At 44.8% G+C, this 25,065-nt stretch overlaps 1 protein-coding gene across 5 annotated transcripts in view; it reads right to left on the reverse strand.

Moving 5' to 3' along the window:
- Positions 1-25,065, reverse strand: part of Astn2 (astrotactin 2) — a 1,030,147-nt gene that overhangs the window by 330,334 nt on the left and 674,748 nt on the right. For all 5 annotated transcript variants that reach the window (XM_023701575.1, XM_012516970.2, XM_023701577.1 and 2 more), the window contains 3 exons: positions 15,505-15,629; positions 10,366-10,470; positions 7,854-8,033 (listed from right to left, as the gene is read on the reverse strand). In XM_023701575.1, coding sequence (XP_023557343.1) covers positions 7,854-8,033; positions 10,366-10,470; positions 15,505-15,629 — 410 coding nt within the window. The remainder of the gene's footprint in view (positions 1-7,853; positions 8,034-10,365; positions 10,471-15,504; positions 15,630-25,065) is intronic.

Raw genomic sequence — 25,065 nt, forward strand, 5'->3', positions numbered from 1 at the left:
CTTCCTTCCTTCCTTCCTTCCTTCCTTCCTTCCTTCCTTTCCCTGTCACTGTTTCTTTCTGTCTCTCTGCCTCTATGTCTGTCTGTCTCTCTCTCTCTCTCTCTCTCTCTCTCTCTCTCTCTCTCTCTCTCTCTGTCTCTCTCCCCCCACACACAATGATATTGAATGGTATCTGCACACCAGACATTGGCTAAGGCTGAGGCTGCAATGCTTAGCCAAGCAGAATGGTCCCAGCCTTCACTGAGCTTATAGTGCAGCAACAGAGATAGATAGTAATAAACGTGAAATTAAAAGCTGAAGTCATGTGTGACAAAGGAGTATCATTCAATGAGGGAATAAAATGAGAACTCCTTACCTAGCCTGAAGCTTCTTGAGAGGTTTTCTAAGAAAATGACATTTGAGTTGAGTGACATGAAGTGATCTTGACAAAAAGGGGGAAAGCAGCAAAAGTCCGTGTTGAGGAAGGACTGCAGCTTGTTCAAGGACAGGAAGGGAGGTCAGTGTGCTTGAATGGCAGAGAACAAGGGCGCACACGAAGCCGAGCTGCTTGGCTGGGGAACAGAGTAGATCTGAGAGGGCCTTGCATCCAGGAAGGAGAGTTTGGAAATCATCCTTAGAGCAGGGCAGGGCACTCGTAGATTTTAATTGCAGAAATAGCATGGCAGGATTTCCATTTTAGAAATGATCTGATAGGTAATTTTATGTGTCAACTTGACTAGGCCATGGAAGCTGGTGTGTCTGGCCAGACTGTTCTGGGTGTACCTGTGAAGGCGATGCAGGAGAGTTACATGTAGATCGCTAGACTGAATAGGAAGCATGCTGTCTCTGATGTGAGTGAGCTTCATCTTATCAATGAAAGGTGTAAGTGGAACAGTAAGACTAATCATCTCTTCTGTAAGGGGAATTCCTTCTGCCTAGGTGCCTTGGGTTAGGATACTCACCTTTTTCTGCCTGTGGACTCCAAAGGAAACATCATCACTTTTCACGTCTCTATCCAGCCAGCTTTCCGACTGGAACTTACACCACTGGGTCTCCCGCTTCTCAGGGTGTTGCTGTCAAACTTAAGACATCTTAAGTTTGTGGCCTGGATCTCATACTTGGCAACTATAGCTCACGGGACTTCTCAGTCTCCTTAACTCTGTAAGCCAATTCATTATTCTACATCTATATTTGTATCTTATCCTAACTCTTTTCTCCTCACCCCCATCCCACGGATAAAAACTATGTGTATCTATTTATATCTGCCCTCCATTGTTTCTGCATCTCTAAATACTGACAAATACGTATCTTCAGGGTTGCTGTGTGGTTTGCACGGAAGGATTTTGGGTGGCCATAGGGAGATGCAATGGGAAGTCAACACTGGAACGCATGAAAACTGTGGTAGTGGCTTGGTACGTGGTGGTAGCTGAAAATGGAAAGAAGTGGGAACATTCAGGAGCTATTTGGGAACTAAAAATGATTGGGTTTGGGATAGTTTAGAAAGGAAGAGAGGTTAAGAGAGAAGAAAGTGTCGAAAAGGAGTCCTAGGATTCCTAGGCTTCTGGCTCTGCCTCTAAAAAGAAAATTATGCATTTGATTAGAAGAGCAGCAAAGTACTCAGTTGTGTACAGGCGGAGAAGTTAGCTTGGCAGCAAGTACCAGAGGAAAGTCTGGGACGGGAGGTATAAAATAAGAGATATCAGTGTAGGGATGTCATCAGGACACAGGGCAGGTTTGCTCAGGGACACTCAAGGACAAGTAGCCTCTGGGTCATGTGAAACAACGTTCACTGGCTTGGCAGAGGAGGGTAACCCTGCAAGGGAGATAGAGAAACAAGAGGCAGAAAGAGAAGTAGATTATCCGTAGAACTGGCCATGCCAGAAGTTATTGACTGGAGCCTTTTACAGCTCAGCATATTAATACGGCTTTACTTTTTATACCTCGTTTTTATACTTTTCTGCTAGATGGTTAATTCAATGAGAAGAAAGATTTGTACTAATAGTGTTTGGACAGGTTACCATGTCTGCATCTTGTACTATGAATAACCACTATGAAGACAACAATATGCAATGTATTAATTATTGAAACTGTCCTACTAATCGGTTTTGAAACTGTCTCATTGCTATTTGTTTCTCAATAAAATTAATAAAATATAAAAATAAATAAATAAATTTTTTTAAAAAAAAGAAAGGCAGAAAGATCTGGTACCACAGATCTGAGACACAGAAAACGCCTCAAGCTGGAAGCTGCCAACTCTGTGAAATGCTGCTGAAAGGGCAGGCACCTTGGGAACAGGAAACACTCCCCAGGCTATTAAATCCCTGGGGAAGTAAACTAGTACCCCACAGGTCTCAGATCCAGAGAACCAGTTCTTTCATGCCTTGATGCTATCTTTGAAGTGAGTTCCCTCAGAAAGCAGAGAGCTCAGGAGCACCAGCACCCTCTTAGCCACACTGTCCACACAACAGGAGGTGACATTTAACTGCATCTTGCCTTTCTTCTCCCCTCATCCTGCACCACTCATTTGCCTTTCAAACTTCTGAAAAGCCTCCTTCAAAGGGTAGTTTAGGAATGTTCCAGCTGACATTCAAAAATGTATTGTAATTCAAATAGAAACACAAAAAGCTTCACCTTGGGCAGCCCTGGAAAATTATAATACAGATAAAAGGTCCTTAGGAAGTGGCCACAGGTACTTGTCTATAGGGACACCTCTGCACCATGGATCCTCCTAATCAAAAATCAAGAGCAACAGCAAACATTGCATGGAGAATGTCCTTTCGCAGGGCTCATGGATGCTGGCAGGCTGTAGACTTGGAAAAGGTATGTTAAGTGCATATATTCATTTGCTTCTAGACTCTCCTTATTGCTCCATTTCTCTTTTTGGATTTTGACTTGCTTTCATGTCTGTTTCTCTTTTGTACTCCTCCTCCTCCTCCTCCTCCTCCTCATCATCATCATCCTCCTCCTCCTGCTCCTCCTCTTCCTCCTCCTCCTCCTCATCCTCCTCCTCCTCATCCTCCTTCTCTTTGTCCTCCTCCTCTGTGTTTGTGTCTCTGTCTCTGTCTCTGTCTCTCTCTCTGAATGAAGGGTTTCTTAACATGCACATACCTGTCACATTCCAGAAGCACTTTTTCCATGAAATAACAGCCAACTAAAACTTATAAATGATGACAAGCTGATCATTTGTATGCCTATCACTATCCTTCCCAAGTAGAAAGTGACAAGAGGACAAAAGTCACAAATCTCTTTTAATCTTTTGCTAGTCCAACTCCTAAGTTCCCTTCCATCATTGCCTCCATAATGAACACTACACCCCAGGCCAACCCTGTCCATAACCTGATCCTGAGTCAGTTGACAAGATATGAGTAAAGTAAAAGTAGTTAGCTACTTATTTATACATACATGTGTGTCCGTGTGAACACACACATGAATGTCCATGTTCTCTCTCTCTCTCTCTCTCTCTCTCTCTCTCTCTCTCTTTCTCTCTCTCTCTCGCTCTCTCTCTCTCTCTCACACACACACACACACCACATACAACACATCTGCATCATGTAGCCAGGAGTAGATGGAATGGTTTCAATGAACAGAATAATTAGGTGCCCAGCTCAGTACTAAATGGGTCCACTCACTGATCTACTTTCTTGTTCAATTTATACTGTAACCTCACATCTTGTGCATAGAGAAATTGACCTCAGAGAAAAAATCGATTTGTCCAAAATCATATTGCTGGCAAGAAGTAGAGCTGGGATTTTAACCCATGTCCATCTGAATATAAGATCTATGCTTCATCCCCAAATGAGGAAGTCTTTATTAGAGATAGCAAGAGGAAAGATACAACCATGATATAAGGCTGAGTATCAATGTCATTCTTAGACAGAGAATGTGAATATCAAGGCAAAGGGTGAAATTGAGTCCCAGGTGGGAGAAAGGTAACTACAAAACACAGATTCATCAACAACACAGCAACATACAGTACAAGCAGTACTCTAGAGCAAGACACCCAGGACCTTTACACGGTGCCTCAGGAACAGCATGGGGGTGGAGGTATGATTACAGGAAACTGACATGCCAAATACTTTCCATGCTAATCCAGCCTGGGGCCTGAATCTTCAGGGATGACTTCAGTCACTCTCCTGCCTCCTGAGCCCCTGTTTATACTCAGTTAGGTCATATTTCACCTTGAGATTTCCAGTGCCCTCCAGACTGCTGGAAAGCCCAGATCACCACTTCTGATCAAAAACTCCACCTGCCTGCATGGATCTTAACTGCCATTCCTGCCACGTCCCATATCTGCTCTGGAAAGCTAGGCCCCTCTTATTGTGGAATTGAATTTTTCCCTGTTACAGAGAGGAAAATTCACAGGATATAGTCTACCATACTCCCTTACCCTATTTAGAATGGACACTGCTAACTGACTGGAACTTGTTCTCCGTGGCACAAATGACCTCCATACAATGGTCTAAGCCACTGCCCAAATGGTCATAATCAGCACCTGAAAGCTATAGGCCATAATATCGTAGTGGCTGAGTGTCCCACCATGTTCCAGTTCCTTTCCTGTTGCTACAGGCCTACAAACAGGTTTAAAAATGTCTACAAAGGAATGATGAAAGTTAAGAGGCTAAATCAGGCTAGTCGTGGACAGTAGGGACAGAACCCATACCTCTTCTACTGAGCCACCCTAGCACATGGGACAGGGTGGACAGGGAGGAAAGCACTTGGCAAACATTCAGTGAACCAAAGAACTAATGAATGATCAATGTGCCTCCTTTTTCCATGGTATGTACCCTTAGAAGCACTTCAGGGAATGAGATCAGAACTTCTCATGGGAAACATTTTCATCAGACACATTCACCTGTCTTGCTTGGCTTTCCAATAAGCTCCAATGGCTACCCCACATCCAAGTAGTGGCTAGATACCATCATTAGTGAACCTGGAAAGGCTGTAATATTTGTTCTTGAAGCCTAAAGATGCTGAATCTAGGGAAATAAAGCACCTGGTTCAGGTTGGGATTCAAATCCTAACTCCTCCACTGATGACATAAACTGTGTGACATAAAGCCACTTTTCTTCTTTAAGCTTTGCCTCATGCATCTATAAAGGGAGATGTGAATATTCTTGCCCCTTTGCTCATTTGGACTGAGGATTGCACAAATGCGCATGCGTGTTTTCTGTGTCTGGTATAGTCTCCTTTCCCCTCCCCTCCCCTTCCAATTATGGGTCATCTAGTGGAGTAGAAGCCACTATTTAAAGCTCGGGTTTCAAAGATCACACATTTCAAAGAATCCTAGAACCCCACCAAGGACCCCTTTGGTAGGCTTTAAAATCATCTTCAGAAACTATCCCCTGCTCGTGACATGTGTAGTTCACAGGGTGAAATGAGGGTTGAGGCCACATATTAGCAAGGACTGGGGCCAAGGATAGAAGTCATAGCTGGGGGCCAGGGAGGTGGCTCAGTAGAATAAATGCTTCCCTAGCAAGCACAAGGGCCTGAGTTCAATCCCTGGTTCTACCAAAAAAAAAAAAAAAAAAAGTCATAGCTGTTACCCACTATTTTTGTTTTATTTCCAGCTATTGTTTCTTGTACCTAGGATTTTACTTGCGTTATTTCCTTTCATTCTCTCAAAAGCTGTGCAAGGGAATTAATATTCCTCACTTAACACAAGAGGAAAGTGAAACTCCGAACTCATTTTGCCCAAGGTTACCCGGCAGGTGTGTAAGGAGAGGCTCCGGGATGCGAATTCCCATCTGTTCCACTCCAGCATTGTGTTATATCACTCTTTCTACATGTTCTGCCTTCCAAATTACCAGCCTCCAGTCCCACTCATCCTGGCCTGTGTCCCAGTGATTAGCAGCTGTCAGGGACACAGAGCTGGTGGCTTGGAGATGGTCACTGAATCGCTCTGAGTCTGAAGAGCCTCTCCAGGTCCACAGAAGCAACTATCGGATTTTCAATTCCTTGCTCCCTAGCATCATTTCCAAATATATAAAAAAAATGCAAAATGTATTTGATGTACAACTTAGGTGGCCATGGAAGGTAAAGAAGGGGAGGAGGAAACCCGCAGTGAGTGGTTCAGCCAGCTTGATTCTATATTTTTACTCTGCTTGGGAGCAAGTCTGGATCATGATGGGGGAAAATAAGTACTTGTGCAGACTGGAAGCCCAGAAAGGGAAGCTACTGTGCCAAATTTACCTGGGAACTTGGCAGCAAATCCACACCTTGAAGGAGGATCTCTGACTGCCTTGTCAGCATGCTTTCTACCCTTCTTATGTGCAACTGATTCTACATATCTTTTTCTACAATCAGAAAGTTGAAGCCCTGGAAATTACCAAACAATAGAGATGGGGTGGAATTTAGCATCAGCGTACTGTCCCAGGCCCTAAATATGGCATGAAACAAATTAGATCAGTGGCCACAGCGAACAGAGGTTTTTATAAACATAACCTAATTGTATTACTTCAAAGTCCTGAAGCTTATTGCCCTGCTTAATGATGTGTCACATTATTTATAGGGTAGTGCAATGAGACTTCTATTGATTTAATGCACTTCCTTAAAGACTGTCATTGTCACAGCCATAAAATCAAGCTATTCCCAGACAACTCAATTATGTCCCCTGTGCCTATAAACCACCCGCGCCCTGGGAGTCAGGCAGGGATCCAAGTGTGTCTAGGGATGCAAAGTCCCCAGAGACAAAAAAAAAAAAAAAAAAAAAAAAAAAGAGCTATGAAGTTGCCAAACAATGTGGACAAGGGTCTCATCCAGCAGGAATGCGCAGCTGCTGAGGAGCACCAGGGTAGGGGGTCACCACCCTCCCTCTGTCTGTGTTCTGACAATCAGAGGTATGTGCACTTAAGGTTTCCCTCTCTCCTGGTCTTTGTTCTCCCAACAGCAAAACTGAAGAGGTGAGCGCAGCAAGGCCACGCAGGTCCCTTCTGGCTTCCATGTTCGTGGCTTTATGACTGATGTGATTGGTTTAGTTACTAGAAATGGGGGGGGGGCTGAGTCATATGAAGAGATACAAGCAGGTTTATAACACTGCTCCTGATTCTTTCTACTGAGAGTCTTGCTTTTACAATTAATTTATATTATTAGGATTTTTTTTTTTTTTAATGAGAATCAATCTCAGAGCTTTGGGCTTGCCAAGCCGGCTCTGTGCCCATAAGCTACATGCCTGGCCCACTAGTATTAATTAAAGCAAGAAGCACTTCAGTGTGGCTGAAAGAGGGAAAGAACATAGACTTCTGAAACCAACCAGCCATGGACTCCAGCCCTGGGCTTGCTACTTATTAGCTATGAGTATTTGAGTCTAAGACTCAATTTTTCAAATGAGAAAAACAATGACCTATAAAAATGCACACATGCCTACGGGCAGTATTTCTAACTGTCTCAAAGTGCTGCTCCCTAACCCACTTCCACTTCTAATGTGGGAAATAAATAGGAGCAGTTATTCAAGTGACCATTTCACAAGAAAGGAAAACTGAGGTGGGAGAAAGAATAGTCTCTCCAAGGTGAAGAGCAGACCTGTCTCCTGCACTTGGCCTGGGGAATTCCAGTTGTTATTAGTTGAAAATCATTTAGAGATAAGATATGGTGGCCCTCCATGAGGGTGATAACCTTTCATGGAAAAAACTTGAGAGTATGCTCTTGGATGAGAGGGCCTCAGACAATGCTTGGACTGAAATAGTCCTAAGAGATCACATCCTCTCACTCTGCCCATGGGGTAAGGAAAGCCCGGCCAGGGACAGGGACTTGCCTAGGGTTGCAGAGCTTATCCTTGTAGAGCCAGGATTTCCACCCCAGGGAGACCAGTTGACTCCCAGGCTCCTTTGCGCTTCCCTGCACCCAGCCACCGTCTCTCACTGGCACTGCATGCTTACCTTTCTGATACTGGAGCCATAGCTGCTGCTGGACTTTCTTGCTAGGGAAGTGAATGATGCAGGTGAGCTCCGAGCCGTAGAGGGCCTCCGCAACGTAGTGGGAGCCGTAACGCTGGATGAAGGACAGCAGCTCATCCCGACTGCTCTCTTTGGTCAGGATCTTGAGGACGTTGGTGAAACCTAGATAGGAAAGAACATGGGTGAGACTTCAAGGCTCACTGGGTAAGACCGCCTTTCCAGCTTGGGTTAGTACCTCACTTCTCAGCACAGAGCAAGCGTCCTGGCTGCCCTACTGCAGATAGGTGCATCAGTCCCTCGCTTGTGCAGTAAAGGATGCTCTTTCTGGTGGACACCATAATAAAGGGGAAGGCCTAAGCTGAGTGACCCGGATTAAGGTACATTTATAGCTATAAACCAGAGAGAGGAGATGGATTCAAACTCACTCTTGTTTTCATTCCAAAATGCATGTACCAAATAAACTAGGGTTCAAACTTCCAACAGCTGGCATCCACTGGCCCGGGATCAGCCCACATGCTTTCCATAGATCTGGTCCTTCTTTAGCTTCCGGTAACATTTTTTTCCCCTTCTTTTCTTACTGTTGCTTCCTGATTATCTCTCTTCCCACATGGTCACAGAACCATCTTCCTCTGTGCCCTCTTGCCCTGGAGGATAGCAAACACATCCACCCCGATTATTCTACGGACAGCCCATTCAGCACCGCATTGAAAAGGAAGCAGCTCTCCAGCACGAAAAAAGAACGCCAATTTGCCAGCATTTGATTTACCGGGGGGTACGCAGGAGCATCCCTGCTGACTAATTAAAGCAGATGCAGCTTTGTAGTTCTACAGAAACATCACAGTTCTACTCAAGAGCAGGGTGAGGTGTGGTGCAGAAACACAAGTAGGGCTCAGAGAATGGGTGCTTGATTAGGATGACCTCTCCCCGTCAACGCGTTAACTTGTGCAACTGCGTAGTTAATCCAGCAGTACTAATAATGACATGTTTCTGTTAGGTGATAAATAATAGTACCTGGGCTCTTTAGCCTGGCAGCCAAAAAATGCAAGCAAACACCTCTCTTCTCCCTGCTTTGCCCTTCCTGCTAGGGCTGTTGTAAGTCATAAGATATGAAACATTATGAGGTGCTTGACAGATGTCAGTAATAATTACTGTGTGTACTTCCAGAGGGTAAAGTCCTCTAATCCCAGGCCAAAAGAGCTCTATTTTGCTGGTGAACACTGTGATAGTGAAAAGGGGGTTTAAAAAAATCATAAGAATACTTTTTGAGTTGTTGAAACTATTGCCTGGGGAAATTGGAGCTAGGAAGAAGAGACAGGAAGGTTTGTTCTTGTTTTGTTGTTCTGGGGAGGGTTTGGCAGTCTTGATTTATTTTATAAGCTTATTTCAGTATTTCTTGATTTTAAAAAAGTATAACTTTCATTTTGCCTAAAACCTTCAAAACTTGAGCATAAAAATAATTTTAAATGCTCTGTTCTATTTAAAATACTTTACCCTCCCCCAAAAGAAGGAATACATGGAGAATTAAGGAATATGCCTACAGTAAGGCAATGATGGTGTGGAGAGTCAGAGACAGGGTAGAAAATCTTGGGCCAGATGTCATCTTCCCAGAGTCCTTTATTCATGCCTTATACTTTGGTTTTCATTTTCTTATTTTTCCACCAAACATGAACACTAATTACTGTGCTGATTCTCTGTTATATTCTGACGATATTTGAATAAGCAACACCTACGTACTGTCCAATGCTCTCAGGTCAGTGGCAGAGATGATACTGATTAACTTGATTCAGATGTGAATCAAGATCTTATTAGTGTTCTGATACGGATATTCAAGCACGAGGAATTACTTGAGTTGTCTTGAGCAGAACAGGGAATGCAGGAGGTAGGAGCTAGTGGGCTAGTATGTATTTTCCAGGCAAGGAGACGCAGGCAGAAGGCGCAGCAAGAGCATAATCACTGTCATGGAAAAGCATGTCCCACTTTGAAAACTACAAATTATCCCTCTGCTGGCGCTCAGTGTCCATGCAGATAATATGTGGGTAATGCATGTGTATGAAGTAGGGAGGAGTGCGACGATATGCTGTTGCCGTCCAGAGATGGCTGCGGAAAGAGATTAGCCAGAAAAAAAAAAAAAAGAGAGGGACTGGTGCTGGAGGAAATGTACAATCCACAAGACTAAAACACCTACAGCATGAATGAAACTTAGATTCTTACTTATCCTCTCTGTTCCATCCATCCTTCTCTAGCCTGTGTAGCTATCCCTTTCTCCAGCAAGTCTGTCTGGCTTCCCCTAATGCGCAGCTCCTTTCTTCTGTGCCACCACGCCCCATTAGTCCATTGGCGCTACTGCAGCACATGGATGCTCCTGCCAGCTAGTCCACTCGCCCCTTTGGCAGCTCCCTTTGCCCCTCCTCCAGCCCAGTGCCAGCCCAGCCTCACTACAACTTAGGTCTCTGATTCATCCCAAGTTCCTTGGCCCCCTGCGCGGGGTCCTCACCTGCTGAGAGGGTGATGGTGCTAAGCTTCACGCGGTAGAGGTTGCTCCGGACTCGCCACCGCTGCACCATGGGGTAACCCATGGCCTCGTCATAGCGGGTATCTCCTGAGGGGAGAGATACGATGGCCATGTCAACACCAAAGTTAGATGGGTGATGCCACAGTGCCTACCCTTCAGCTCTCAGCTCTGGCTAGTGACTGCCTTTTAAAGTGATCAGAGGCTTGGGTTTTGCATGTGTACTTTCACTAGGATCAGCAATCTTATCCAGACCTGCCTCCTGGCCTGTCCCCTCAGCCCCACCCCACTAGCTACAAGAAGGAGGAGTCTCAGGCCAGCTTTGCATCCCGCATAACCTCCCTGCCATGGGACACTAAGCATCTCAGTGCCTAATTTTTTCCATCTGATGCTACAGCTCCACTGTTCACCTTGTTTCTTAGCCATATTGTGAAATTTGCTTACAGGAATAGAAGTGGAAACCTTGGCAATCTAGAAATTCAGTACACACAGATCAGGAGCCAGCAAGCTATAAAACATTTGTGAAATTTTGGCTGTGGCTGCTTTCACACTACAAAGCAAAATTGAGCAATTGGAAGAGAGACCCCTTGAAAAGTCAGGCACGTTTATTATCTGCCCCTTAATGATTGCTGACCCCAGTGAGGAGGACTGGCTCTTGACATGAAAATATGGGTGTTGTTAAGTATCACGTAAAATACATGTGTACCTATACATGTAAAAGTTTACCATCTCAAGTAAGAATGAAAAACACTGGCTAACCAAATTAAAGTCATTTCTCAGCACCTTGAATAGATTGATAAGCATTTAAAGGTGCTAAGAAGCTGTTGTGCAAACCTCTTTGATCACAGATCCCTTTCTATACCAAGGACCTATAGCCCTCATGTTCCAAAGGATGTAGTTTGGGAAATACAGGTATTGTATAAAGAGAAAATAAACAAAGGAAAATGCACAACAGAATGTTAGCAATAGTTACAATGGGGTAATGGGTGCAAGAAAAACTCTTGCTGTCTGATTTATATTCATCTACATGTTCTAAATTTTCTACCTTGAGCTTTGTAACCTCACTTCTCTATAATTAGGAAAAAGTGCATTAAATGAGAAATGCTAGGCAGGTCAGAAGTTATTATTGTCGTTATGGGTCCGTGCTTTCTTTTGCTTCTGCAAGTAACAGGCACATTTCCTATGCTTTTCTCTGGTCCCCTGGGGTGAGAAGACACTTAAGCAGATATCTGATATCAAGATTAAAATGAGACTATCATTGCAAAAAATTATTTCTTCCTGGACATCACTGCAGTATTAAAGTTGTCCATTACTGTCAACATTCTTTTTACTCCTTAGCCTTTTCAGTAATGATATAATTTTAAAAGCTTTCATTTTAAAGTAAAATATTTATGATCCCCAAAGATATGTCCACTAGAGCGAGGTGGTTTGGTTATGAATGCATCTTCTCTGTTTATCTGATCTGCTTCTCCTGTCCTTTGCAGAAAATGGGAAGTAAAAGAGTGGGTCGAGTCAGGAAAGAGAGATCCATGGTTCTCACTCACAGCAGAAAGGGGGAGAGAAAAAAAAAAAAAGTTGGCACGAGGAGATTCAGACCTCGGAGTGCAGGCAGCTTCTGCAGCCTCTGCCACTGCTTTTCACGTGCACAGCTGGCCACTGCCAAGGCCTTCTCCAAGAGAGGAAGCTGAGCATCTTACTGCAGAAGCTCTCACCCCTGACATGATGTCCAAAAGGGGAAAGAATGCGCTCTGCTAGTGAATGAATTTGCAAACCCCTTCCTCTACCCCTGAGTCTATCCCTGGCTCCCTGATCATTAGCCAGGGCTGCGTTCCTCACTTGTCCACACCCTGGCTTTCCTGGATTCAAGTGTGGAGCATAAGCTTTTTGAACAGAAAGCCCATCTTCCTGCGCTTGAAGCTGCGGTCTACATTGCTGACATGTCTTCTGCATGGTGGAAAGCAGGCCAGCATGCAGAAGGCTCTCAGAAATCACCTGACAACTGACCCACACCTGCTCATTCCACTCCTGATCAGAGCCCATCCCCAGGTTCTCCTTTTCGCCTGGCCACTACCACACCCTGCTCTATCCCAGATCCCTACCAGGGTCAGGAGTAGAACGAAATTCAGGGATTAGGCAGTAATTTTTCTTTGAAATTAAATTTTAAAAAACCTCGTGAACTGGAAAGAATTCCTTTATTATGAAACTTAGAAAGATTTCTAAGTAAAAACAAATGATCTGGCCAAGCATGATAACACAGACTTTTAATCCCAATATTTGGGAGGCTGAAGCAGGAAGATCATGAGTTTGAGGCCAACCTGGGCTACAGAGTCAGTTCAGTGCTAGACTAAACTACATAGTGAGTCCTGTGAAAAAAAATGTTTAAAAACTCTGATCCCTGAAGAAATGCAAGTTACAATAACATTCAGATTTCAACTTATACTGGAAGGAATGGGAATAATCAAGAAATCAAATAATAAGATGGCAGGGCTGTAATAAAAAAAGGAAGCTTTCTACATTGCTGGTGAAAATGTAAATTAGTGCAACCATTTGGCAAAACTATATGGAGATTTCTCCAAAAACTAAAAGTCAAAATTTTATTTTACCAATACTACTATTCTCTTCTAGGCCTCTTCCATAAAGAAGCAATGACATATTACAGTGATAGATGCATATCGATGTTTATAACATCACAATTTATAACACCTAAATCCTAGAAGGAAGCTACAATGTATTTATCCCAGGCAAATGGATAAAGAAAATACAGAAGTTATACCCAATGGTATACGACTCAGCTATAAAGAAGGACAAATTTGAGACATTTGTAGGAAAATAGACACCCCTGGAAAACATAATGTTAAAGGAAATCAATCAGACACAAGTTTAAATACCATGTGCATTCATTTGAATAATGCAAAATACAAATAAATGGCAAAATAAAATATTGATTAAGAGCATCAGAGAGATAGATGTTTTGAAAGTGGAAAGGACTCCAAGAAACCAAGGGTCAGGGAAGGGGGTATAAAAATATTCACGATACATCACTTATGTGCACCAAATACCCACAGTAAATGTAATCATCATATGCCCCACGTGTGAACTGAAGCATAGTAACAAGGCTAATGAAAACAAGGAAAGGGGATCCAGAGCCAGGGAGGGAAGTGGGAGAGGAGGGGAAGGGGAATGAAAAGACTCAAGCTGTGGTAAGTGCACACACCCACTCCCTAATTGGATATAAACTTTGTGTACTTCAAGCGCATACTAATTTAATAAGTCCTAGCGATGTGTACCACTATAACAGAAGCACAGTGAACCAAGCATTCTATGTGCATGATCTTCACCCCTCACCATAATTGTTATTCTCCGCTTTTAAGGTGAGAAACTAAGGCTCAAAGAAGGAAAATACTCAGTAGCATGCAAAGGCCAATGATGGGTCCAGGCACCTTTCTGGGAGAACACAGCACCACCCCAGGGACCACAGAAATATTTGTTCAGAGATGGTGAACTCCTCACCACTCAGGGTATTCAAGGAGGAACATCTCAGCAGAAATGCTGTGGACTGAATTCCTTAGCAGTAAGGACAATTCAACTAGATGACCCTCACATATCAGATTAATTTATAACTTCTATAGTCATACCAAAAAAAACCAACCAAAAAAAAAAAAAAAAAAAAAAACAACCCAAACTAAGGAAGGCATTAAAGCTTTTAGGCACATCTTACAAAGCATTTTTAAGAGTACATCTGGGATTTTATATGATCTACATCTGAGTCTCTCCCTGAAAGTTTAAAGAGATGATGTAAGAGAATGAATAAAGTATCAACTTTGGAGTCAAGACCAACTAGGCTTAATTTTCACTGAAGCATCTGCAGACAGTCATGGGGTCTTAGAACAGATACACAACTCCTTTAAGCAAGAACAATAATGCCCTTGCAGGATTACACATGTTGATCCATAAAAGAACTTGGAGTTCAGGAGGCCCCTGACCCATGTGGTTCTCTTCTCTGGCTGTGCCATTTGATAGGAAGGGTTCAAAGAAATTAGACAGGTTGCTTGGGGGCCTTTTAGAGCTCAAAAGTGATGGGAGAGGTTGAAACCTAATTCTGTCACCTAGCAAGTCCTCCCTGGAGGACAAGTTCCCTTTAAGTGATAGAGCTTGATCATCCATAGAGGTGACCGTTTTCCCTGGGAGTGAATGCTGTACAACTACTGCATCACAAAGGAAGAGTCCAGGCCTACACATCTTGGGAAAACACCCTCAAAACAGGTAGCCAGGGCTGGGGAGACGGCTCAGTAGAATAAGGCTTTCCTGGCAAGTGCAAGGACCTGAGTTCAATCCCTGGTTCCACAATAAATAAATAAATAAATAAATAAATAAATAAATAAATAAACAAAAAACAGGTGGGCAAGGAAGTAGAAGGAAACAATGAAGAACAGAAAAGCACGCTGAGGTGGGGCCAAAAATAGGAAGCCTGAAGAGAGCCTGCAAAAGACAGGTTCATGGTCCGGTGAGTGGGAGCCAGAGTTGAGCAAAAAGACAAAAGACTTGGGGCTACTGTACCAGGTTCTACTCCTGCCAGACAGACTGTGTGACCCTGGGCTAGTTTTCACCTCTGTGAGTCTAGACTCCTCATGTATAAAATCGAAAACCCAATTCCCATCAGAGGAATGGCTCAGCGCCCTGTACAAGAAAAAGCTGTGTGACACAAGTGCTTTCAAGTGTGAGAGGCTTTTTGTTAGACAGTCTTCTGACATGACTTTACAATGATCTTTAGACGAACTAAGAAAACAAAATACTGAAAGCACAAAAAGAAAAAAAAAATCACAAATATTGTCAAGGTAGTGAAAAATATTTTGATTCTTGGACAGAGAGGCAAAACCCTCACTGAGAAAGGTTGAGAGTTGTTCCCGTTCTCAGAGAAGGCTCTCTTCGAAAATGGTTCCAGCTAGAACCTGGGGTCTTTGTAAAGCCCCTCAACTGATTCAGCTCATAGAAGGAGCCCAAGAACTAGAGGGTCCCTCCCGCCACCCCTGCAGGAGGCCTGGCAGGTCTCATCTTAGATCTGTTGCCCCTGAAGCCCAAGCTTGTGGTAAGGGACCCAAGGGGGTTCCAGGGCACGTGTCTTACCAGTGAGCAGCTGGAGGTCGGGCAGGGGCTCGGAGAGGACGCCCCGGCACTGCTCCTCTACTGGCAGTGGAATCACCAACAGCCCGTCAGCCAGCTGAGGAAAGTCCTTGATGAAGTTGTTCTCCCTGTGGAGAGGAGCAGAGAGGCTGCCAAATTGAGGAAGTGGAGGCTGCAGGCAGGGAGGCGGGGGGCTCCTAGTTGGAGCAGGCTCATGGCTGGGTGGTTTGCATTGATCCTCGGCTTCCCTGCATCCCAGCTCTGAGAATGACGCGCTCATGACAGGTTGCTCAGGAGTCAGGCATCAGGCAGGCTGGGGCTTCAAATCCTGGCCCAAACATTCACTGGCTGAGGTCTCAAGCAACCTGTTGGTTCTCTTAGAACCTCAGTTTCCTAGTCCATAAAGTGAGACTGAGATCTCAGGGCCACTGTAAACACTTAATAGGATAAAGCTGCCAATTGTTTAAGACGCCCTCCGAAGCTCTATAAACTCTATTTGGCTGCTGACTGTCCTCTTACATAAGCAATGACAATAATATACCAAGATATGAGGGAGCTGAGCACAGCATAATATTGGAAGGGAAAAGGGGGCAAAATCATGCTAGAGAAAAGAAGGTTTGGGGAAATCTTTAAAGTGTGTTAAAGTGTAGGTATCCTGAGAGACGTGTTAGCTTAAGTTCCTTTTACAGGTGGGAAAACTGAGGCCTGAGAAAGGGCAATGGTTTGCTTAATGACAACCCCCAACTCCTAGGTGGTGATCCCCTGCCCTAAGCTCACAGGGACCTCCCTCTAGCTCTTCCCTGAAGGGTAGCCCCAGGAACAGAAGACATACCCCGGAAGGACCCCAGAGGACAGAAACCTGAACAACAGACACTGTAAGAGGGGCAAGGAGGCGGGTTTCATTCCTTTAAGCAACATCTGCCTAAAGCTGAGATCTGCCCGCGGAGGTGGAAAGCCGGCTGGGGCATGGGCAAACAGGCCCCACCGCAGCCAGTTGGTCTGGGTGATATCAAGGGCATTTCTGTATTAAATCTGACTTTTGAGGTCACTCCATCTGCAGAGATCCTCAGCGTTATAGACACTAATTACAGTCTGGAGAGGGAGGAGGAGGGGAGGAAAAGTACAAAAGGAGGAAGATGTTTATCATTTCATTTTGCCACCTGGAGCAGGCAAACTTGACATGAAAATTAGAAAGACAAAAGCAAAAGTGTGTGGAGCCAAAGCAAGGTCTTTGAAGCCGGGACCCCAGGTGGTTTAGAGGAAGCTGTGACGGTGTCAGATGAGCCGGTCACCTTTCTGTCTGCACGCCACACCCCTCAGAGCACAGGCATCAGGGGAGCTTGTTGCCTATTCATTCATTTCATGAACATGTGCTCCGTGTCTGCTTCCAAAGCAGCAATGTTCTCACTGTCTCCGTCACCCCTGGCATCCCTGGCATCTCCACTTCTGTGTTGCGGTATTTACTACATCTCTCTAACTTTCCGGGCTTTCACTACAAACTTTATCTACATTTTGAATTTAATCTTCACAGCAACCCTGAAAGATAGACAGTATTACTTTAAATTATGGATGAGTAACAACGAGATTCGGAGTTCATAAGAATCGGATTCGAGCCCACGTCTGCCTGAGCCTGGGACTGTCAGCCTGGGAAATGTGTGTACAGGAGGGTGAAGCTCTACATCTGCATGAGAATGCAAGCATACTAGTGTGAGTGTGTGTGTGTGTGTGCGTGTGTGCACGCGCCATGACTATGTTTTGGCTCACACTTAATGTCTCTGGCTGCACGGGTTCATGAAATCCACTTTGGTGGTTGTTCTTGGCTTTGTCTCTAAATCAAGGAGCACAGAACAGCTATGCAAACAGAAAGGCAGACTTCCAGGCAGACACAGAGCTGCCCCACAGCATGTAACCCCCGCCAGGGTGTAAGGACCTGAGTCTCCTCATCCTCCACTGTGATGTGGCCTCTGATCCCACAAATGTTCCACCAAGGGGACTGTGGGATGGAGAGTGTTCCAGGCTCTAGCCAGTCACCTGGATGTGCCCAATCTGGGCTGAGAGAAGCGTGGGCTGGGTGCTGAGATCCGGGCATAGACTGCACTTGCCACTGCAGTCCTCTCATCTTCCCCAGATGATGGGGGAGACACACACGGGCCACAAAGAGCAGCGAGTGCATCTGCTGTCAGGCATTATGTGTGGGTTGAGTGATTTTGCTCAGTAGCCCCTGCTTCCAAGGACCCAGACCCTTGTTTTCTGCATAGAACACTACAAGCAGGTGATGGTGGCTCTAAACACTGGGCTCCAGTTTGGCCTACAAAACTGAGTACCTGGATTGAATCATCCAAGCCTCAATCTCTGTAACACAGGGATCCTGAAAGCCACTCAGCCTGCTGCAAGGGAGTAACGGTGACTTTACTGAATGCTCAGCATGTGCAGTAGCTGCAATTACCTCACATTTGCTCACAGTCTGACCCTGTGAAGTAGATGCCATGTGATCCCAGTTTCCAGACTGAGAAGCTGAGGCACAGAGCAGCTCAGTACCTACTCGACACACAGCTGGGAAGAGGAAAGCAGTTTGGTCCTACAGTTTGGTCTCCTGTCGCTGCTTAGGTGCAGGTACTAAAAGCCAGGTGCAGGGCAGACAGCAGCCATCAGAGATGGAAGGGCGGATGTGCCTGTGGGTGTCCTGGGCCCCAAAGGCTACGGCTAGGGGAAGGGGTTCATCCAGCGACGCTCTGGGCTCCCTGTGACCTCAGCAATCCTCGTGCCAGCACCAGGGGACGGGCATCCCCCACTTGGGCAGCGGGCAGAGGCCTGCAGCGCGATTTCTCGGGGTGTGTACTAGAAGAGCATTTGGTACGTAAGACCAGAGGGTCAGTTTGGCCCTTCCAGCTTTGTCCCTCAGGCGCTGCGTTTTCAGTCTCCTCTAGAAATGCTTTTATAACCGCAGAGGAGGAGGGGTGGCGTTTTCTCTCCTGTCACACCCCTGGTCTCCAAGCCGTCTGCTCTCTGGCCTGGTCCAATCTTGGCTCTGTAGGAAAATATGACCCCAACCGGACAGCGGGAAGAGGCGTAGGGGCCACCTAGAGAGCGCCTGGCGCAGAGGCCCTTTCCTCTTGGACTGAGGTTTTCTGTCTGAGCTTCCAGAACGCAGAAAGGGACTTCGGGAAGCGCATGAGGCAGAAGATGAGGGGAGTTAGCGAGTTGGCGCTGAAGGCCTGCAGGAGGGGGGACAGAGCGGGCACAGAGTGACAAGTCAGCCGCTGTCCCCCTCCCAAAACTGGTTCCCTCCGTGCCGGCCCGGGCGCCGGCCACGGCCCTGCAAGGCTCCGCCAGCAGAGGGCGCCCAGGGCCTTCGCATCCATCGGCTCTGGCTCTGGGAAGGAGCCGCAGGAAAGTTCTGGGCCCAGGTCCTGGGATGGAAGCCCAGGCAACAGCTTGAGAATCTGGTCACCTGGGAAAGGCGCCCAGAGAGGGACCTGCAAGGGCAGGCTAAAAGCCCGCGTGTGGTCTCAGAAACTGAAATCTGATGCTGTGTGTGTGTGAGTGTGTGTGTGTGTGTGTGTGTGTGTGTGTGTGAAAAGATATTAGTTAATCTTAGAAGAATGAGTAACATTTACTAGGTCTTGTTGCTCACATGCTTTTCTCATCGCTGTATGTGTGTGTGTCCTCGTAGCCTCATGAGATCTTTATGCAGCCACTATTTTTATTATTATTCCCATTTCATAGAGGAAGAAGCAGACAGATCCTCCAGAAGTTAATGAATGTGGGGTTGGTTTTTTTTTTTTTTTTTTGTTATTAATGAATGTTTTAAAACTGAGTGTACAGTTAGGCAGGGACAATGTCCAACACCACATTCTGACTCCGCCAGCCCGAGCTTGTGCGTGGCACTTGGCACTGTTCAGTGCGAGTCACTGTTCAGTCACTCTTCAGATATGTGAAGATGAGGCCGGCACTCTGTGTGGTGGCCGGCTCTGTAGCATGCTTGAATGTGCGTAGATTTGACTAATGCACATGACTTCATATGTGTTAAATAAGGCAGTGTCATGTTTCAGATTAGCAGCACAGCCACTGTTTGTTTAGGCAAAGTGCTCTCAAAATAGATTTATCTATTTATGAAAACAGTTCAACTTCAGTGGTCATTATGTGGAAGTGTTTCATCAAATTTTCAAAAAAGTAGATCCTGAGTTCTGGGGACTCTGGGAATGACAGGACTTTTTCATCCCACAAACACTGATGGAACTGGTCCTGTTTCAGTGACTAATCTGGATACTAAGGGATACAGTGGTGGACCATCAGAGAAGATGCCCTCATTTGTGAAAACCAAGAGAGAATCTAAGCATCATATTGGGGTCATAAGGCCCCTCACAATGTAACCCTGGCTATTCCTGCCCCATACTCTGGACCACTGTTCTGTTTCTGCACTGACTGTCCTTAAATTCTTTTAATGAGGATGAGCTGCCCTATCCAGGTGCTACTTGGGATTTACACTCCTTTAGGATGCTCTTCTCCTCCTCCTCCTGTATCTGGACAACTACTCAGCACTAACTACACAGCACTTCATCACCTTTGAGAAATCTCCCCACATCAGGTATTACCCACGTGCCTAGGACCTTGTTCTCTTCTGCCAAGAAGGGCTTCAGAGTGTCTGACCTTAGACCGACTCATGAGAGACCTGCAATGCCCATTTCTCCTGTAGGGTGTCAGCTCCATGCAGGTCCAAAGTCTACCTGTCCAAAGCACAGTGGCTACATCAGGACCTAATTGAGCAAACTAGGAAAGGTAGAAAGGCAAGGAACAGTAGGCACTCAAGGAACGAAGAAAGGAGACCCAGATGAATGAAAGCAAAAGACAGGAAAAGGAATATTGTGGGACTGTACTGCTTCAAGGTTGTATATGGTGAGACTTTTGGACTTATGTGTAAACATAAGAAGTATGTAATTCTTTATGCCTATTTTTAAAATATATTCTAATTTTTAAATGTTTTTTATCATATTCTGCAGGGACTTAAAGTTCAACATATCAATACTTGATGAAAAATACCTGTTCTATATTATGCCTAAGATGTTTGATATGCAGACAGATAGTGAGGTTAAACTTAACAGCCTAAGTTGTATGGTAATAACAACAAGCTTGTCTTCTGGATGGTTAACAATCTAAGTTTGCAGACCAAAATTAGAGAAAAAGGAGGGCTGCAAGGAAAGCCAACATTTTGGCCCTAACCTTCTAAGGTCAATTAAGACTCAGGACATATGAGAACTTGTACTGTGACATCATGTAACTCGGCAGTGTCCCAAATTTTCTGATCAAGGAGATTATGGGGCCAAAGAGGAAAGTGATCAATGATGTAGAGTGTGCCTAAGAAGAATCAGATGGAGAAAAAACATTCTCTCAGGCTTTCACAGAGAGCACATTGACTAAGCAATGGCCGTGATTCATCCACGTGGCTGATACTGACAAACAATCTGAGGTACAGGATCTCAGGCTAAATCCTGAGGGGATTTCACTTACCTTATCAGACCCAAAAGCTACAACTCTTGTTGCATAGGTCCTGCTTTACCTTGGTCTTAACCATCCAGCAGAAAAGTATAAAAACGAAATAGAAGAAGTAAATCCATGCTGTTATGTTGAGCTGTAGGGGACTCAGGTCAACAATTTCTGACATTGCCAGTCAAGCGGAAGACCCAATACTATTATGGGCTACTAAACTCTTTTAGATTATTTTGCTGAGTTTGCACACCTACAATATTCAAATAACAGAACTTAACAAGAAAAGGGGATACAGATGAATGTCCATTTTGTATCTGTGTATTCAAAGTGGTTAGGATAGATATATAGTTACATTCTCTTAATGAATAGAGTGATTTGTTCTAATGGTGTTTGTAGATAGGATATCATGTCCGCATCTTCTACAGCAATTTACCACTGGGAGGAATGTATGCAATGTGTTAATTATTGAAACTGTCCTACCAATTTGATTTGAAACTGTCTCACTGCTATTTGTTTATCAATAAAATTATGGAGAAAAATAAATAAGTGTTGATCAGAAAAAAAAAGAGGAGACCCAGAGACAAGGGCAATGTGTGTCTTAACCTTATTCTTTTGATACAGCCCTATCTGATGTCCTAGAAGAAGGCCCCCAGTGCTTCAGTATCTAAGGGATATTGAACATCAGACTATAAAATCCCACATCTTCCACAATAATCTTTAAAACCATATCTTATTCCCCAAGCTTCCTGTGTATACAGACACTATGACTCTTGTGAAGACTGGACACTGGGCCCCAGGGACCAGTGAGCTAGTGGTGATCAGATGGGAAAATATATCTGTTAGCATGTGTGTGGTTGGTGTGCAGCTCTGCCTTGTGCATTCATACATTGGGGGAATTGGGGCTAAGAGGGAGACAGATGGGGAGCTGTCAGCAGGAAGCAAGAGGTCCTGCTCGAAGCCACTTCTTCTGGGACCCTAGCCAATCTTCTCTGGTTGGAATAAGTCCTTCCTATCACCTCTCTCTCTTGTCTGTGCCTAGATTCCTGAAGTGGTGTTAGAATCTGTGGTGGAGCATGTCCATGGATCCAAGCTCTGGCTAGAGGAGGTTGGATCTGTTCTACAAGCATTAGTGGTTTCCTCTATAAAATGACAGCATTGACGTGAGCTTCTAGGGGTCAGGAGGAGGACTGATGTGAAGTTATCTTTATTTCTTGTTTATTTTCTCAAATCTCACATTAGACTGTTAATCTCTTCGAGGATCTTGCAGAGTGCAGCACATTACTTGGCTGGCTGTTCACCCTGAGCCATGGATGGAGGGGAGGAGACTTCTTTATTCCCCAACACTGTCCACATATCACCCCTAAAAGGTACACAGCCTGTGGAGGATTTCCCCTGAGATACATGCTCCCAGTTCAGCTTCCCTCTGATCAGCCATGCTGAGGAGAATCATGAGCAAGGGAAGCCAACCTCCTTTGCCACCCTCCCCCACCTTTCCAGGACCTTCCCTCCTCCCTCTCTTAAGAATATGTCTGAGTGGTTTGGATACATGAATAAGCAGCAGCCAGCAAGCAAGAGCTCTCACCCCTCAGCTCTGGGGAAATTAGCATTTAAATTGAGGTATTTCAAGGAGGTAAATCACCCTGAGCCAGCCAGCACTGTCGCAGCCTTTTCCTACCTCAGAGAAGCCAAGGAGCCTTTGCCTGGGTGTTGTTAGGTCTGCAGGGAGGTTCTCACTCCTTCCTGCCTTACTGCTCTTCCTAGGTTCTCTCTCAAAGAGTCCCATCGATATCCGAACAATAAAGAGGACACCTGCCCCATCTCTCACCTCCAATTGAACTTAGCCTTTCAACCAAGTGGTAAGAGCAGTGGCTTTGGCTGAATCTTAGCATCCTGAGGAAGTAAGGTTTCAGGGAACCTGCGCTCTCTTGGTTCTGTCACTGCCTGGCCATGTGACTCAGGGAAACAGCTTCCCTTTTTCAGAACAGGAAGGGTGAGAGTGGCTGGTACAAAGTACCTGTCTGAACTTTGGGCTGGGAGTTACAGAATATTAAATTCTATAACTGTGCCTGAGGCACTGGGTTATGGAGCTGATGCTGACATTGTCTTGTCTGAGGCCACCCTGAAGCTCTGTCCTTCAGGAACTGTTGGAAACTCCGTGCTTCTACTTCCTACTGAGGCACACTAGTTTACATTCTTGGGTCAAACACACAAGTCTTCTGCATCCTTCCATGCTACTTTTCCCTTTTTCATTAATTCATTCAACAATCTTTCCACTTATGAGCTAGGCACTGGCAACATGACAATAAAAGAGATTTTTTTTTCTCTAGTTACTCACTGCCTGGTAGGCCACATATATATTCTTTTTTTTTTTTTTTTTTTTTTTTTTATTGTGTGTGTGTGTGGCCAGCTCAGACCACCAGGGGGCGGGTCTGGCTTTTTTGTGGAACCGGGGATTGCACTCGGGCCCTTGCGCTTGCCAGGGAAGCGCTTATTCCACTGAGCCATCTCCCCAGCCCCCTTTTTATTCTTTTTTTCTTTCTTTCACATATATATTCAAATGTTTCCTACATATTGTGTAAGATTCATAGTTTTGAAAATATTAAAAGAAATCATATTCTTTCCCCAATGTTTATCTGATCACTTGCACCAAACTGTTGGCTTCCATCTCTTTTATAGAGGAGCAGATGCTCCCCAGAAAAGAAGGGGCCCATACCCGACTTTGCATCTCAAAGTGGACTTTGTCTTGTCTCCAGTCAGTCTGTGCTGAAAATCAAGATTCCTTTCCTTGCAAATGCCCTGCCTGGCCAAATCATGCCATTGTGTTATTTTTGTAGGACAAAATATAACCATCTTTCTTTATTGTTTTTTGATTTATTTTTTATATAGGTGGTGTAGATGACAGCCCCAGAGCTTGTTCCCACCAGACTGGAAAAGGAAATAGAAAATTGTCTTTCTGTGTTTGGTGCTGCAAGGAGCTCCTGAAGAGAAAGGCCAAGAGAGTACAGATGTGAGCATCTCAACGCCACTACTTCTGGCCCTCTGAAGGTAAAAGTGTTCCCTGTACAAAAATCTTGCCAAAAAATTTTGAAGTTATGAGCAAAGGGTCTTGGGAAAATCTTACAGTAGCAGAGCAGGGCCAGTGGGACTTAGGCACCCAGAATCGAGACATAGCATGGGGAATTGTGAGCCCTTTCATTCAATAAGCTAATAGGAACTCCCATGAGAAACAGTGGGAATAATGTAAAAAGCTGGAGTTCCAGCCTGCAGGTTGCATGCTCACAAGGTAAAGGAGGAAACACTGCCAAGCCTTCTGGGCACAGCAACCCTGCCCCTCTAGGAGCAGGGATAATGGAAGGAGCCAAGATCAGAACAAATGGAGCTCAGTGTACAAAGACCTAGTGACTTTGGACTTTGGACGTGGGTTCTAACATATTGCTCCCTTCAAATGACCATTGCAGTTTTTTCCTATTATGATGGAAACCAGAGCCAGGGCCCACCTGAAACAAGAAATCATGTGGTGAATACCAGTAAGGGTCCAAGGGCCTTGCACCAGAGACTCCCTTGATAACATCTGCCTGCACTGGAGGGCAAGTTGAGGGGTGCTGAGCCTGCTTGGGATAAAACAGGAAGGGCCGCTGCTCAGCTGTGAATAGACTGAATGTTTATGGTGGGCAAGATGTCTTAGATCTTTAATCAGCAAGTACAAGTCCCTTTATGTTATCAGCGTAATGAAAATGTGAGTGGATGGCTGTGTCTGTTGTAGAAAATTAAGATTGCAGTGATTTGAATATTGAGCTGTACTGAAAATATTTGAAATCTTGATGGTGTCAACAGACAGTTTTAGGTCAGCATGATGAAATTTAACATTTGTATGGGCAATCCAGGGACCAATAGAGCAAAGAAAAGGGCACTTTATATGCACAGGAAGTCTGGAGGACTTCTTGGAGGAAAAAAGGCTTAATAGATTTGGAAGCATTATTTAGAAAAAGGGCAAAAAAAGAGATAAAGGGCTCAAGCAAAAATATTATATGGAAAAGTCTAAAGAAAGAGAGAGGGAGAGGGAGAGGGAGAGAGAGG

This window comes from Octodon degus, unplaced genomic scaffold (genome assembly GCF_000260255.1).
Source record: "Octodon degus isolate 3935 unplaced genomic scaffold, OctDeg1.0 scaffold00137, whole genome shotgun sequence".
Taxonomy (NCBI): domain Eukaryota; kingdom Metazoa; phylum Chordata; class Mammalia; order Rodentia; family Octodontidae; genus Octodon; species Octodon degus.